This window comes from Polypterus senegalus, chromosome 4 (assembly GCF_016835505.1).
Source record: "Polypterus senegalus isolate Bchr_013 chromosome 4, ASM1683550v1, whole genome shotgun sequence".
Taxonomy (NCBI): Eukaryota; Metazoa; Chordata; class Cladistia; order Polypteriformes; family Polypteridae; genus Polypterus; species Polypterus senegalus.
This window is the reverse complement of record NC_053157.1, coordinates 208902761-208919670: the sequence shown is the minus strand read 5'-3', so window position 1 is coordinate 208919670 and position 16910 is coordinate 208902761. Positions and strand designations below refer to the sequence as shown.

At 45.7% G+C, this 16910-nt stretch overlaps 1 protein-coding gene across 1 annotated transcript in view; it reads left to right on the top strand.

The window, feature by feature from the left end:
• The first annotated feature begins 13548 nt into the window (after positions 1–13548).
• LOC120528657 (5-hydroxytryptamine receptor 7-like) overlaps positions 13549–16910 on the top strand; it is an 87353-nt gene continuing 83991 nt past the window's right edge. Inside the window, exon 1 of the mRNA XM_039752818.1 lies at positions 13549–15096. Coding sequence (XP_039608752.1) covers positions 14600–15096 — 497 coding nt within the window. The 5' untranslated portion in view covers positions 13549–14599. The remainder of the gene's footprint in view (positions 15097–16910) is intronic.

Sequence of the window (16910 nt, the reverse complement as noted above, 5' to 3'; positions counted from 1 at the left end):
TTTGGAATGTAATTGTTAATGTGATGCAAAGACGTTGTCTATATAAAGATCTCTAAACAAGTTAATTCCAAATTTTTTCCAGATATTAAAAACTGAATATGTTTGTGAAGGTTGAAAGAGGTGGTTCTCTTGCAGAGGTTCCACAGATAAAAGCTTTTCCATCTTAAAATGCTTACTACATTGGTTCCAAATTCTAAGTGAGTGGGGCACAATTGGGTTATTAGTGTATTGCCGATAACGTGTGTTTATTGGAGCGCATAGCAGGGAATACAAAGAAGTACTACAGGATTTTACTTCTATTGCGGACCAAGCCTGTGTATGTTCTTCTATTTGTGACCAGGTTCTTATCACCTGTATATTTGCTACCCAGTAATAAAACTGGAAGTTAGGTAGAGCCATGCCGCCTTCTGCCTATTGTCTTTGTAGGGTCGCTCTTTGGATGCGTGGATGTTTTGAATTCCTAATAAATGAGGTTATTGTTGAATCTAATTGCTTAAAGAATGATTTACTAATGTATATTGGAATGTTTTGAAATAAAAAAGGAGCTTAGGAAGAATATTCATCTTAACAGTGTTAATTCTTCCAGCTAGTGTGAGATGAAGGGTTGACCATCTATACAAGTCTTGCTTAATTTTTTCCATGCAGATGGTGAAATTTTGTTGATAAAGAGCTTCATGTTTACTTGTGATGTTTACCCCTAGGTATTTAAACTGTTCTGCAGTGATAAAAGGGTATCTAATCTAATATTATATGATTGAGAATTCACTGAAAAGAATATACTTTCATTCAGATTAATTCTGAGACCAGAGATCTTTTGAAATTTTGTGAGTGCTGTTAAGACTGCAGGCACAGAATTTTCTGGGTCTGATATACTGTATACAGTACCATATTGTGACGTCCCGTCGAATAAACACACTCAGGAGCCGCTTGTCCGGGGAAGTCTTCCAAATGCTGACTGGCTTTTTATTCAATATGCCGCGATATAAACGGTGCCCTACAACCGCCCGTTGTCTGGGTCACGGGGACACCTCCAAAATAACAAAGACTATTCACCTTTGTCCTATCTACCTCTCTTAAAAACAGTTACTTCCCTTCTTTACACCTTATGCTGTTCTCCTCACTTTCTCCAACCTCTCCAACTCACACTTCCGGCCACACCACCTCTTTTTATCACGCCCCATTAATTAACCCGGATACCTGTCACTCATGCAAGTGGTGTAACATCTGAGCCAGGATTTGTGGAAGGTGTTGTGGCAGTCATGGGTGCAGGTTGTGAAGGAGCACAGCCTCTGTAACTGGCCAGACGGTCCTGATGCAAAAACACTCTCCTGCCCGGAGGTGGTAACTGGACCCAGTAAACAACCTCCCCCACCCGTTCCAATACTTGACAGGGTCCCACCCAAGGACTGTCCAGCTTTGGAGAGTGTCCCTTCTGTCTTTTTGGGCCATACACCCAAACTTGATCACCTGCTTGAAAAGGCGGCCCCCGAACCCGAATGTCATAGTGGCGCTTCTGTTTTTCTGCTGCTACTCTTATCCAGCACCTTGCAAGTTATGTGCCACCTCCAATCGATCCTGCAACCTGCGAGCATAGTCAGGGCCTGGAGGTTCAGCTGGGGTGTCAGGGGGAACACCATATACAAGTGCAGACGGTGTTCGCAGCTCTCGCCCTAGCATTAATAAAGCAGGGGTGCATCCAGAGGATTCCTGCACAGCAGATCGGCAGGCCATCAGAACCAGAGCCAGCTGTTGGTCCCAGTCCTTTTGATCTTTAGAGGTGGTAAGAGCCAGCTGTGTGGTCAGAGTCTGGATAAACCGCTCGGCTAGCCCATCACTCTGGGGGTGTAGGGGGGTGGTTCGGGTTTTCTGGATGCCAAGTCTCTCACATACTTTTTGAAAGACCTGACTTTCAAAGCTTCTCCCTTGGTCTGAATGCAGTTCGACAGGCATCCCAAACCGACTAAAGAATCCTGTAATGAGAGCTTCAGCAACAGTCTCAGCTTCTTGATTAGGTAGTGCATAGGCCTCGGCCACTTGGTAAAATAGTCCATTGCACTAAAACAAACCGATTCCCCATAGCTGAGCAGGAAAATGGCCCAAGAATGTCAATTGCCACCCGTTCCATTGGAGCCCCTACCTGATACTGTTGTAGTGGGGCAGTAGACTTTCCTTGGGGTCCTTTCCTGGCTGTGCATAAATCACACTTGCAGCAGTAGTCCTCTACATCGCGCCTGCACTGTCCCCAATAAAACGCCTGCCTCACCCGCCTTAAGGTCTTGGTGACTCCAAAATGACCAACTCCAAGCGTTCCATGCATGTTCCTCAGGATCTCTTCACGCAACTGTTGTGGAACAACGATCTGCCACCTCCCTTCTCCAGTTGCAGGGTCCTTCCATTGTCGCTTCAATACCCCCTCGTCCACAACCAAGCTGTCCCACTGGGACCAAAGACCCTTAACTGCCGGTGATTCCAGTGCCACTTCCTCCCAGCAGGGACGATGCTGTTCTTCTTTCCAGTGGAGAACCTTCTTGACCTCAGGGTCACATTCCTGACTAACTCGCCATTCTTGGGTACAACCTGGCACTGAAAGAGCTTGACACTGAACCTTATCAGGATCCTCACAGCTTTGATCTTGACACTCCCTTTTCTCACAATAGGCACATCCCTGATCTGCGCAGGGTCGTCGAGACAGAGCATCTGCATTTTTGTGTTGCTCACCAGGTCGATGCTCTACTTGAAAGTGGTAAGTCTGAAGCTCCTCCAACCAACGAGCAATCTGACCCTCAGGTTCTCGAAAAGACAGTAACCACTGGAGAGCAGCATGATCAGTGCGGACCACAAAAGAGAGACCACACAGGTAATGCTTGAAGTGACGAACAGATTCCACCAGGGCGAGGAGCTCCCTCCGAGTCACACAATAGTTCCTCTCAGCTTTTCTGAGAGCACGGCTATAGTAAGCCACCACACGCTCTCCCTCTGGGTGCCGCTGTGACAGCACAGCCCCTAAGCCCACAACACTGGCATCGGTGTCAAGGAGGAATGGCAGGTCAATATTGGGTGGAGCCAAGATCGGTGCACCGCAAAGGGCTTCTTTCAATTTACAAAAGGCGGCTTGTTGGTCCCCCCCACTGGAATGCTTCATCTGGGCTCAATAAACGATGCAAGGGTGCAGCAATAGTGGCAAATTCAGGTACAAATCGCCTATAGTAAGAGGCCAGTCCAAGAAATTCACGAATCTGCCTTCGATCCTGTGGCTCTGGCCACTCTTGCACAACAGACACCTTATCTTTCTCTGTGGTGACACCTCTTTGAGTCACACGGTGACCCAGAAAGGACACTTCTCTCCGGAGAAGGTGGCACTTATCAGGATGAAGTTTAAGGTTGGCCACACGAAGCTTCTGCAGAACCTCCCTCAAGGACTCCAGAGCCTCCTGGAATGTCTTGCCATGAACCAGTAAATCATCCAAGTAGACAAGGCATTGAGTACCAGACATACCTGCCAATACTTTATCCATTAACCGTTCAAAGGTAGCTGGAGCATTGCAAAGACCAAAAGGCATAACTCGGAACTGCCAGAGTCCCTTTCCTGTGGAGAATGCAGTCTTAGGTCGAGCTTCAGGTGTTAGCGGCACCTGCCAGTAGCCACTGCGCAGGTCTAGTGATGAAAACCAGGCTGATCCTGCCACCAAATCCAGGGACTCATCAATGCGAGGCAACGGATAGGAGTCCTTGATGGTTACAGCATTTACCCGCCGATAATCAACACAAAATCGCCACTTGCCATCCTTCTTGGGGACAAGGACCACAGGAGAGACCCAGGGAGACTCAGAGGGTTCGATAATCCCGGACTGTCTCATTTCCTGCAGAATGTTCTCAGCTGCTGTCTGTTTAGCTAGTGGCATACAGCGGGGGCGTTGTTTGATAGGGAAAGCACTCCCAGTATTGATGTCATGCTGCACAAGAGAAGTCTGGCCAACATCATCTGCAGAGGTAGCAAAACGGTCCCTAAAGTCATGTAATAACTGCCAGAGCTGGCGCTGTTGCTTGTGTGTTAACCCTTTCCTGTTGGCATTCCAAACAGTGCTGACAACCTTCATTACTGGTACGGGTTGAGTGATGTTAGTGAAAATAGGCACATGTTCTTCTTGGGGAGCCACCACTGGTGGTTCCCTTCTGCCTTGCTGGTGCCCTAACAAGGGAGTGTCCCAATGCCTTGAAGATACAGAGTCCCCATCTGAAGATCTATTCGGCTCCAACTGCTTGTAAGAAATCAAGTCCCAAAATACAGGAGTTGTTGATATTAGCCACCCAGACATCCTGCACCCACTGCTTCTCAGCAATACAAATGTCTACTTGTGCTCTGCCTAACATGGGGGTCATCTCACCTGTAGCTGTCATCAACTTAGTAGAATTGGCTGCACATAGGACCGCCACATCCAACATGTCAGGATGGATAATAGATGCAGTTGACCCTGTATGCACCAGTGCCTTGCATACATGGGCCAATCAAAACTGAAAGGTGACAGTAATCTCCCTCACCCAGCTGACCAACAGGGACTGTTCTTGGGGCCAGCGTTGTCCCTCCTACACTGGTCCCATTTCGCTTCCGGTACAATGCTTACTTGGGAGTCCTCTTGTTTAGCCCTACTGGGGCAGTCACGTTGCAAGTGTCCATGTTGTCCACAGTACCAGCAGCGGGTGGGTGCATTAGGCGTGAAGGATTCCTGAATTTCTGTACGGTAGTCACTGGAGCCACTGCCTCATACTCTTGTTCTACATCTATGGCCTTAGTTTGGTGGATAGCTTCTGGTCTCCTCACCTTGGTCGACTCTGCTGATGGAAGAGGTACTTGGCTGTAACCCTCTTTAAGTATTTGTTCTGCCTCCTGGGCCGCAGACAAAGCTTGTTCCAAGGTCTCAGGCTTAGCAAAACGGACCTGCTGTCGGAGATATGGTGGGCTCAAACCCCGCAGAAATGCTTCCTTAGCCAACTCTGCCTGCACGGATCTGTCAAAATGGGGATAACCCCGTCGCACCAGAGACTGTACATCTGCTGCAAATGCCCCCAGGGCCTCAGTTGTCCTGCGAACCCTCTGCTCCAGCTGTTGTCTTATTGTAGTCACAGCTTCTATATGGCCAAACCGTCGCTCCAATGCAATTTCCAAAGCATGGGCATTTAACAGCTCATCTTCTGGCACATCCGTCAGAACCACCAATGCATTACCATCCAATGCTGCAGCCAGCTGCACAGCTTGGTCCTCCAAACTCCAGCCATTTGCCCTGGCAATCATGCGAAAACGGGTGTTGTATGCTTCCCAAGACCCAGTTCCATCAAATCTGCCAATCTTTAATACAGTCCCACCCATCTGTTGTGTCTTTATTTCATCACTCACATGCACCGCCTCCCTAGCCGCCCTCAGCCACGTGTTGTCCATGCAGCGTAACAGTTCTGTGTAGTCACGGCGCCCTTCGCGCAATCCTTCAGCCAACACGTTTATTGCCTCTCCATCTACGTGTGCCAATAACTGCCCTGCTCCATAATCCTCCATCCATCAGTACGTATTTGCTAAATAAAGGAAGCGCTGTTTGAATTCGGTCCACGGCAACACACTCGGGAAGCGCTGCAATTCTTTCGTTTCTATCGCTCCGTCCGGCCTCGCATTAAATTGAGCGTCTTCCATAAAATGGCGTCGCGTTGCAGGCTCAACAGCATTCAGCCTCATAAATGCAAACTGCTCCGAAGGAGGCTCTAAGTCGCCCTCTTGCTTCACGCGGGCTGAAAACCTGCCCTCCTCCATGAGTGCTAACTGCCTAGGCGAACTTATATGCGGCGTGAACGCTTCTTTAAATACACTCTCACCCGGACTTTGACTGCTGCTTCGCTTCATTTCCACACTGTTGCGACTCGCTTGTCTAATAACCAAATCCCACTTCTGATCACCAATGTGACGTCCCGTCGAATAAACACACTCAGGAGCCGCTTGTCCGGGGAAGTCTTCCAAATGCCGACTGGCTTTTTATTCAATATGCCGCGATATAAACGGTGCCCTACAACCGCCTGTTGTCTGGGTCACGGGGAAACCTCCAAAATAACAAAGACTATTCACCTTTGTCCTATCTACCTCTCTTAAAAACAGTTACTTCCCTTCTTTACACCTTATGCTGTTCTCCTCACTTTCTCCAGCCTCTCCAACTCACACTTCCGGCCACACCACATCTTTTTATCACGCCCCATTAATTAACCCGGATACCTGTCACTCATCATCTCTAGGGAGGTGCCCCAAGCCCTTACAAACAGGGTTCCCCCAAGACTCCACCCCAACACTGCTTCCCTTCCCTTCCCTATAGCCCATGCAAAGGTAAGACACGTCACAATATCATCTGCATATAATGAAATTTGAGTTCCAGTCATTCTCTGATAATCCCCTTTATCTGATCAGTATTTCGACAATGTATTGCCAGTGGTTCAATGGCAATTGCAAACAGTAGCAGTGACAAGGGGCATCCTTGTCTAGTACCACGTTCTAGTTTAAAGTAGTCTGAGCAAATGTTGTTGATACAAACTGAAGCTTCTGGGTTAGTATACAGTAATTTGATCCATGCACAAATGTTCGGGCCAAACCCAAACTCTCCAATGTAGTAAAAAGGTATTTCCATTCAATCATGTCAAATGCTTTTTCTGCATCCAATGATAATAATATTTCTGGGGTGTTTGATTTAGTTGGTGAGTATATTACATTAAACAGGCGGTGAAGATTTGAAGAGAAGTGTCGGCCCCTAATAAATCCAGTTTGATCTTGTGATATTACCGAGGGAGCACTTTCTCCATCCTTCTAGCTATGATTTTAGAGAGTATTTTAACGTCATTATTCAGAAGTGAAATTGGTCTGTATGATGCACATTGTAATAAGTCCTTATTTTGTTTTGGAAAAACAGTGATTAGTGCTTGGCGAAAGGTTTGAGGAAGAGATTGGTTATCTCTGGCTTCTGTAAATGTTGCTAATAGGAGGGGAGCTAGCTGAGCGGAGAATTTCTTGTAAAATTCTGCATGGTAGCCATCAGGGCCTGCTGCTTTCCCGCCTTGGAGTGACTTTATAGCATCTAGTAATTCTGATAACGCCAGAGGTTTATCAAGTTCCTCCGCACTAAAAGTGTCTATTTGTGGTATCTGTAATGTATCCAGAAATGCATTAGATTGTGTATTGTCTTTTTAAACTCAGTAGTATATAGGATTTATAGTAGTCTCTGAAAGTGTGCATTATATTTTTGTGGTCGACGATTTTATCTCCATTCGCGTTGGTGATTACTGAGATTGCGTTGCGCACTTCTTGCTTGTGAATTTGTTGAGCTAAAAGCTTATTAGCTTTCTCTCCATGTTCATAGTAATGATGTCTGGATTTATAAATTAGTTGTTCAGTTTCTTTAGTTGTCAAGAGGTTTAGTTCTGAATGTAGAGCCTGCCTTTCCTATGTAGAATCTCGCTTGGTAGTCTGGCATGTTCTTCATCTATTCTAGTAATTTGCTTTTTATCTCTGCTACTTTCTTGGCTTCGAATTTATTTCTGTGGGAAAGATATGAGATAATCTGTCCTCTTAAGAAGGCCTTAAGAGTTTCCCAGAGTATTCCTGCAGAGATCTCTGAGGATGTATTTGTCTCTAGAAAGAATTTGATTTGTTTGGATATAAATTCTGTACAATTCTCGTCTGCTAATAGAAGCGGGTTGAGATGCCATTTGTGGGGTGAGTGTATGGGGCTTAGTAACTTTAGCTCCAAGATCATAGGTGCATGGTCAGAAATAACAATAGCATCGTATTCGCAAGATTTAATCATAGGCAAGAAGTTATTGTCTATAAAGAAGTAATCAATCCTTGAGTAGCAATGATGTACTGGTGAGTAGAAAGAATATGTTCTTGAATTTGGGTTTAAAACCTCCAGGGTCTGATAAGTTGTGATCAGTTATAAACTTTGTAATTATCTTTACGGTGTTAGATGCCGTTCCCCCTGTGGAAGAAGTCCTATCTAAAAGTGGATTTAGAACACAATTAAAGTCCCCAGCCATTATAATTTTATGAGTGTTCAGATTGGGAATGGATGCAAATAAATTTTGTATAAATTCCTTATCATCAACATTAGGTGCATAAACATTTATCAAAATCATTTTACAGTTAGATAAGTCTCCCATGACCATTACATATCTCCCTTCAGGATCCAATACTACATCTGATGCTACAAATGGGACTGTTCTATGTATGAGAATTCCCACACCTCTAGTTTTCTTTGTAAAGCTAGAATGGAACATTTGGCCAGTCCAGTTTTTGCAGCCGGAACTGATCTTTGCTTAGCAAATGGGTCTGCTGTAAAAATACTATTTGAGCGTTTAGACCTGTTAGGTGAGAGAGTACTTTCTTTCTCTTTAATTTGTGATTCAGGCCTTTAACATTCCAGCACACAAAGTTAACTGTCCAATCATGGAGACATTGATTCTGAGTTTTTGATGTCATTTTATAGTCTTAACTGGAAGTGAGACAGCTTCAGCCTTAATTTCCTATTTCCCTTAGAGTTGTTGCCATGCAGCTTATTATTACGTTGGTAGTTATAATTATAAAGATTAAAGGATAGATTAGGTATAGATCAAGCCTGCTCTCCCACCCCCTTAACCCCCACTCTCCCTTTTTGCCTCCCCACATGAGGCTAGAACCCACTTCACACTGTCCCGGTCCTCTGACATACCCAGAGACAGAGCACGTCCAAAGCAAAACAAGCCCACACGCAGCGGCATTTTAGGGTTAAGAAATAGAGATATCTATTACCAATGTAGTCTAAAAAATTGTGCACTTAAAATATATATAATCTTCAGCAATCTTAGTGTATTAAGATAATACACCTGGATAAACACAAATACACCCGGTGTTAAAAATTTGTCCAGAACAAGCATAATAAGTCTTAATGCAATAATAGCAATAACAATAAACCAAGGGTATGATGTTGAACAGTCTCGTTTAGGGTAGAGAGAAAATAATTAGATAATAATAAAAAAAAAGAGACAAAAGGAAAAGTAATTAAGCACAATAAAACAAAACAACAAACCTCCGATGAAGAGCAAAATCTTTGGACGACGTTTTCCCTTGCCCGGACGCGGGTCACCGGGGCCCCCCTCTGGAGCCAGGCCTGGAGGTGGGGCTCGATGGCGAGCGCCTGGTGGCCGGGCCTGCACCCATGGGGCTCGGCCGGGCACAGCCCGAAGAGGTAACGTGGGTCCTCCTCTCCATGGGCTCACCACCTATGGGAGGGGCCAAGGAGGTTGGGTGCAGTGTGAGTTGGGTGGTGGCCGAAGGCGGGGACCTTGGCGGTCTGATCCTCGGCTACAGAAACTGGCTCTTGGGACGGGAATGTCACCTCTGAAGGGGAAGGAGCCTGAGCTAGTGCGCGAGGTCGAGAGGTTCCGGCTAGATATAGTCGGACTCACCTCGATGCACAGCTTGGACTCTGGAACCAATCTCCTTGAGAGGGGCTGGAATCTCTACCACTCTGGAGTTGCCCCCGGTGAGAGGCGCCGAGCAGGTGTGGGCATACTTATTGCCCCCACTGGAGCCTGTGCATTGGGGTTTACCCCGGTGGACGAGAGGGTGGCCTCCCTCCGCCTTCGGGTGGGGGGAAGGGTCCTGACTGTTGTTTGTGCATATGCCAACAGCAGTTTGGAGTATCCACCCTTTTGGAGTCTCTGAGGGGTTGCTAGAGGGCATACCTTCTGGGATTCCCTCGCTTTGCTGGGAGACTTCAATGCTCACGTGGGCAATGACAGTGAGACCTGGAAGGGCGTGATTGGGAGGAATGGCCCCCCCGATCTGAACCCGAGTGGTGTTTTGTTATTTGACTTCTGTGCTCGCCATGGATTGTCCATAACGAACACCATGTTCAAGCATAAGGGTGTTCATATGTGCACTTGGCACCAGGACACCCTAGGCCTCAGGTCGATGATCGACTTTGTGGTCGTGTCGCCGGACTTGCGCCATATGTCTTGGACACTCGGGTGAAGAGAGGGGCGAGCTGTCAACTGATCACCACCTGGTGGTGAGTTGGCTTCATGGTGGGGAAGATGCCGGCCAGACCTGGTAGGCCCAAACGTGTTGTGAGGGTCTGCTGGGAACTGGGCTGTCAGAAGTAGCTTCAACTCCCACCTCCGCAGAACTTCAACCACGCCCCGAGGGAGGTGGGGACATTGAGTCCAATGGGCCATGTTCCGCGCTCTATTGTTGAGGCGGCTGACCGGAGCTGTGGCCGCAAGGTGGTCGGTGCCTGTCGTGGCGGCAATCCCCAACCCGCTGGTGGACACCGCGTGAGGGATGCCGCCAAGCTGAAGAAGGAGTCCTATAGGACTTTTTGTCCTGTGGGTCTCTGGAGGCAGCTGATAGGTACCGCAGGCCAAGCGAACGCTGCTTCGTTGTTGCTGAGGCAAAACTCGGGCATGGGAGGAGTTTGAGAGGCCATGGAGAACACTTCGGACGGCTTCGAGGAGATTCTGGTCCACCGTCCGCGCCTCAGGAGGGGAAGCAGTGCAGTGTCAACACCGTGATATGGTGGGATGGTGCGCTGCTGACCTCACTGACGCTGTGGGTCGGTGGGAGGAGTACTTCAAGACCTCCTCAATCCCACTAACATGCCTTCCACGAGGAAGCAGAGCCTGGGGACTCTGAGGTGGGCTCTCCCATCTCTGGGACTGAAGTCACCGAGGTGGTCAAAACTCCTTGGTGGCAGGGCCCCGGGTGGATGAGATACCGAGTTCCTTAAGGCTCTGGATGTTGTAGGACTGTCTTGGTTGACACGCCTCTGCAACATCGCATGGACATCGGGACAGTGCCTCTGGATTGGCAGACCGGGGTGGTGGTCCCTCTTTAAAAGGGGACCGGAGGGTGTGTTCCAACTATAGAGGGATCACACCTCAGCCTCCCTGGAAAAGTCTATTCGGGGTTCTGGAGAGGAGGGTCCGCCGGATAGTCGAACCTCGGATTCAGGAGGAACACCCTGGTCGCTGAACAGTGGACCAGCTCTTCACCCTTAGCAGAGTCCTGAGGGTGCATGGGAGTTTGCCCGACCGGTCTACATGTGTTTTGTGGACTTGGAAAAAGCATTCGACCATGTCCCTCGGGGAATCCTGTGGGGGGTGCTCCGGGAGTATGGGGTACCGGACCCCCTGATAAGAGCTGTTCGGTCTCTGTACAACCGTGTCAGAGCTTGGTCCGCATTGCCGGCAGTAAGTCGAGCCCGTTTCCAGTGAGAGTTGGACTCCGCCAGGGCTGCCCTTTGTCACCGAATTTCTAGGCGCAGCCAGGGTGTTGAAGGGGTCCGGTTTGGTGGACTCAGGATTGGGTCACTGCTTTTTGCAGATGATGTTGTCCTGTTTGCTTCATCAGGCGTGATCTTCAGCTCTCTGGATTGGTTCGCAGCTGAGTGTGAAGCGGCTGGGATGAGAATCAGCACCTCCAAATCCGAGAGCATGGTCCTCAGCCGGAAAAGGGTGGAGTGCCCTCTCAGGGTTGGGGGAGAGATCCTGCCCCAAGTGGAGGAGTTCAAGTATCTTCGGGTCTTGTTCACGAGTGAGGGAAGAATGGAGCGTGAGATCGACAGGCGGATCGGTGCGGCGTCCGCAGTGATGCGGGCTCTGCATCGGTCTGTCGTGGTGAAAAGGAGCTGAGCCGTAAGGCAAAGCTCTCAATTTACCAGTCAATCTACGCTCCTACCCTCACCTATGGTCATGAGCTATGGGTAGTGACCGAAAGAACAATATCGCGAATACAAGCGGCTGAAATGAGTTTCCTCCGCAGGGTGTCTGGGCTTTCCCTTAAAGATAGTGTGAGAAGCTCCGCTCCTCCGCATCGAGAGGAGTCAGATGAGGTGGCTCGGGCATCTGATCAGGATGCCTCCTGGACACCTCCCTGGTGAGGTGTTCCGGGCACGTCCAGCTGGAGGGACTATGTCTCCCGGCTGGCCTGGGAACGCCTTGGGATTCTCCCGAAGAGTTGGAAGAAGTGGCCGGGAGAGGGAAGTCTGGGCCTCTGCTTGCTGCTGCCCCGCACCACCTCGGATAAGCGGAAGAGGATGGATGGATGGATGGATGAAAACATAAACAGATTGCGCCCTAGTAATACAGCTTGAGTTCTGGCAGCAAGATTAACTTATTGATAAGAGGGTTAGTGAGGACACTTGAACTTCCTCAGGTTGGAGTTATATGTAACTCCGCAATGGCTGGACTTCCACCTTGCCCCACAATGCTGCACACTTTTCTTCAGGATATTTTTAATCTTTCTGTTCTGAATTTGAGTAGAAGATGTACTTTATATATATATCAATAGTGGTTGTACTTACATTCTAATCTACTTCAGCAGTAAAGGTTTGATAAGGACTGGGTTGTCCACCATTTCTCAGAGGTGCCACTGTGTACATGTGCCTGGGTGACATTGGCTATAGGCAGGGTACTCTTTTGTTTGTTTGTTTGTTTGTTTTTTTTAATGCTGCTTCTTCTTTAAACAAGTCTGTCTTTCACTACAGTTTGCAGTGAGAGTCCTTTGAAAATCAAGAACCTTGGGATTTCACGAATCTTTAATCATCTATTCATGAAGCCTGTTAAGGATCCAAATAAATTAAGGGTCTTTCAGAATCTTTGATGTAGATGTTTCTTTTGGGAACCAAAAACGGTTCCCCATATGACATCACTCTGAAAAAACATTTTGGCATCTTTATTTTTAAGAATGTATACGCTTTTAGGAGAGATGTTTTTAAATATTCGTCGTAGTCAACGTTTTAGACAGACGAATACATGAATAGATTAAATAATTAAATAGATACCCGATTGGTCCAATCAATATAAATGAGTACAGGTACGTGAGGGTTTACAATAAACTGGCGTCCCATCTCGAGCTTTCCGTGGAGAGCAAGCAGGAGCGAATACGTCCATTTAACATTCATCACAGCATTCAGCCAACGAAATAAATAAATGAAAACTCGATACGTACGTATAAGTGTTTGGTGTACAATGAACATGTCCCGTCTCGAAATGGTTTCTTGCTTTCTGTTAAGAGAAAGTAGATGTGGAAAACTTGCATTTAACGTTCATTGCAGCCTTCTTCTTCTTCTTAATAATAATAATAATAATAATAATAATAATAATAATAATAATAATATGGAGAATGTTTATCCGTTATCTCTTTTGGAAGGATTATAATTAAAGAAATGCGTGATCGAAAGCACGGTGCGTTCTCAGCTGAAGGAAAATAAACCATTCACATTGAAATGTGTCAGGCAGCCGCGAAGTGTCGCTCGGTATGTCCGTTACTTTCCGTTTTCTCTTTGACTTACAAATTTTATGGAGTCCTCTTTCTCCGACGTACACATGAGCTTTGATAAATAAAGGAATGCGCTGGTCCTGACAAGGAAAAGAATACGGACTAGATAAAGAAATGTGATTACTGCAAATCAAACGGCGAAGCGAAGAAAATGAAATCTGACTCTACTTGCAGTGACAGCACCTTTATTTGATTGCTTTTGATGGATCTTTCATTATCGTTCGCATAGTTGAATTAAACATTGATACTATTTAAATATGACTGTCCACTTCATTCGATCAGTTTCACTGAATGTTTTTCTTCCTCAAATCCAGCATCTGTGCCTTCCTTGCCGTTCAATCACAGCTTCTTCCTCACACGGAGAGAAAGTTGCGAGCGGCTTCGTAGCGGAGGTAGGCGGGTCTCGCAATGAGGTGGCTGCCTTTGTAGAAAAATAACGGGTTTCTTTAAAGCAGCAGCTCGTCTGTGACACGGTGTTACTAACCCCGAAAGTGATCCGTGGGCAGCTGAGGGCGAATTGTTCCGATCAGAAGAAGTGGATTTAAAAGCTTCGCGCGCCGACCAGGTAATCGTGCCTAAACATTCGGACACCACATCAGCGCAAAAGAAGGCACTTTTAATCCTATACTCAAACGCTAACAAGAAATGATTGGATGTATAGCGCCTTTTTATGACGACGGCGGACGATGTGTGCGAGCTTTTGAGCTAGAATAAGCCATACAGTTCCATGCGCGAGAAACCCGTTGGACTCGACACCGAATTAACAGAAGTGACCCTGTACCCACTTAACTTTCAAGGAGACCCATGAGATTGATCGACCACCCGACACGCGACAAAGAAGTCAGCAGTGTTCAGACGTTCATCTTGGTTTAAATGAATTATTCCTAAAATGACGTGTTTAAAAAAATAGTTCTGTTATGTTAATAACACGTCCTAACACATGAATCAAGATGGGGCAGAGATGTAACTGCGCACCCAGCGCGGCAGCTTCTTTCACAGGTAGACTCAATTTGTGCCTGCTTCCTTGAAAGTCAATTTTAATGGAAAGAGAATGGGCAGATGGTGCCTTTCTTGGTATATCAGCACACCTTCAGCGGCCTTGGCAACATCTGTGTCAGCTGAAAGAAATGTAATGGCATCTTTTGTGGCATAAAAGATCATAAAACTTCTGATTTCAATTTTTTTGTCCTGCTCAGAATGCATTAATCAGAGTGGTCAGTTTTTCACAAGGAGGTAAATGGCCTCTTAACCACCAGAAGTATGTTAATCCATGGTGACCACTTTTCCCTTGGGGACACAGAGGAGGTGCACCATTGGCACGACCTGCCCCCTTCTACTGGAGTGACAGAGGGGCCAATTCCTTTCACAGGATCTCTACTATCAACAGAGACACCGCCCACAAATGGCAGCAACTCCACAGATTGCAGGGAAGACATTCTGTTGTATGGCGAGGTGGAAAAAGTTATCATTGGCATTGTCTTGTCTGTCATCACTCTGACCACCATTGGTGGGAACTCACTGGTTATCATCTCTGTGTGCATTGTCAAAAAACTCCGCCAGCCATCCAACTACCTGGTGGTATCCCTGGCAGCCGCTGACCTCTCCGTTGCCCTGGCAGTCATGCCCTTTGTCATTATCACTGACCTGGTGGGTGGGGAATGGCTTTTTGGGAAGTTCTTTTGCAATGTCTTCATCGCCATGGATGTTATGTGCTGCACTGCTTCCATTATGACCTTGTGTGTCATAAGTGTGGACAGGTAAGGGTTGAATGTTATATTTTTTTTATATTTACACATTGTAATATTTATGGTTTATTTTTCTCCTCCTTTCTTCTTAAAGAAGTGGTTCCCAAGTAAAGTTAGGCTTACTTGGATTGTAAATGCAAAGTGTGAGCTCCCTACAGGCCACAAAGGAGTTCCAGTATTTACCCAAAAGGTGTATTTTGAAATAATGATTATAGGTTTAATTTCAGAGTAAAGCCATATTCAACTTCATAAAAAATAGTTATAATTATGAACTCTTTTTCAGTCTGCACATGAGGCTGCACTACTCCACTCTTTTATAACAAGCACAAAAACATATCTTTTGTGCCTAGCATTGTAAATCTGTTATTCATGTATCTTTTTACTAATTGACTGTACCTGGCCTGCTGTATGACTGCTGACTTCTCCATCATTTACCAGAGCCGTTCAAGTCATTTACATTTTCTTCATTTATTCTTTCACTGATTTGATTCCTGGCTGTTTTCAGAGTATTGATAATTGATTTGTCTTCGATTTGAATCACCTTGTTATCTGCCTTTTTAACTTGAATGATTTCCTTGTTTGCTTTGTAAAGTGCTTTGTTTTGATATTCTCTACTGCTTATATGAGATGAAAAACAACAAGAAAGAAAAGTCTGGTGAGAATGATGGTGCCGAGGTGCATCCAGTTTTTAAAAATTAGATGTGCATGAATGGCCAGCAAGAAGAAGTACAGGCATCCATCCATCCATCCATCCAGATGGGCAGACAGACAGCAAATTATTTATTTATTTTTTTATTTGATTGGTCCCATGCTCAATTGAAATCTACAAAATCAAGTATTTCTTTTGTCTGAGGTGTCTGGGTACTATAAAGCTGCCTGTAGGATCTTGCATGCTGACTCAATGTGTCACAGGTATAGGGATCCTTTCTTCTTCTTCTAATCTTATCCAGTGGGTGTCAGCTAGTGCACATGTAAATATAATCATATAATATTATTTTTGTCTAGCTCTAAAATAAGTTATTTACCATTGAAGAGAAACTCTATATTCTTCTGAAGCAGTGGATCTCCTTCCTCGTGTAGATTGCTGCTGCTTGTGGAAATTAAAGAAGTTATGAAAACCATCAAGAATAGGTGCAGTATCACTTCTAGTACAGTAATCAAAAATATGAGGCAATATCTAACAAAATGTGAATGGGCGCATTATTTAAGTACTCAAAAAACAATGAATACACTGAGGAGTTGCATTTTTGAAATGAGTGTAGACATGCATTTTTTGTAAAATATGTCATTTTACTAGAGGTAAAATGAATGAATGAATTTTTGTAACTTGATACATAGATTTGTCTGAAATCTTTTGGTTGTTAGGTTATCTTCAGACATGTTTTTGTTATATGTTAGGCTCTTATGAAACATCCTACTTTTTGTTTAATCTGATTTAATCCTGTTAACATAATGTGTTATGTTATGTGGATTAGAATGAGTACATTAATGGAAGGAATTATTAAGGATAGGACTGAGCATCAGATAATAAGAACAGGAGTGTTTGTGACCACTCAGCATGAGTTCAGATGGAGAAGTCATGTTTTACTAGAGCAAGCAACAAAAGGTTATAATTAGTGTGGTGCATATGATATTATTCATTTTGATTATCAGGAGAACTTTAATAAGGTCCCACATGAGAGATTGGGCATCACACTAAAACAATTGGTAGTAAGGGGTGTAGTGTGAAGGTGGTTGCAGAATTGGCTCAGACACAGGAAGCAGAGGGTTATGGTGCAAGGTGATGTTAAGAGTGTTGTCTTTCAGGGGTCAGTGCTGGGGCTGCA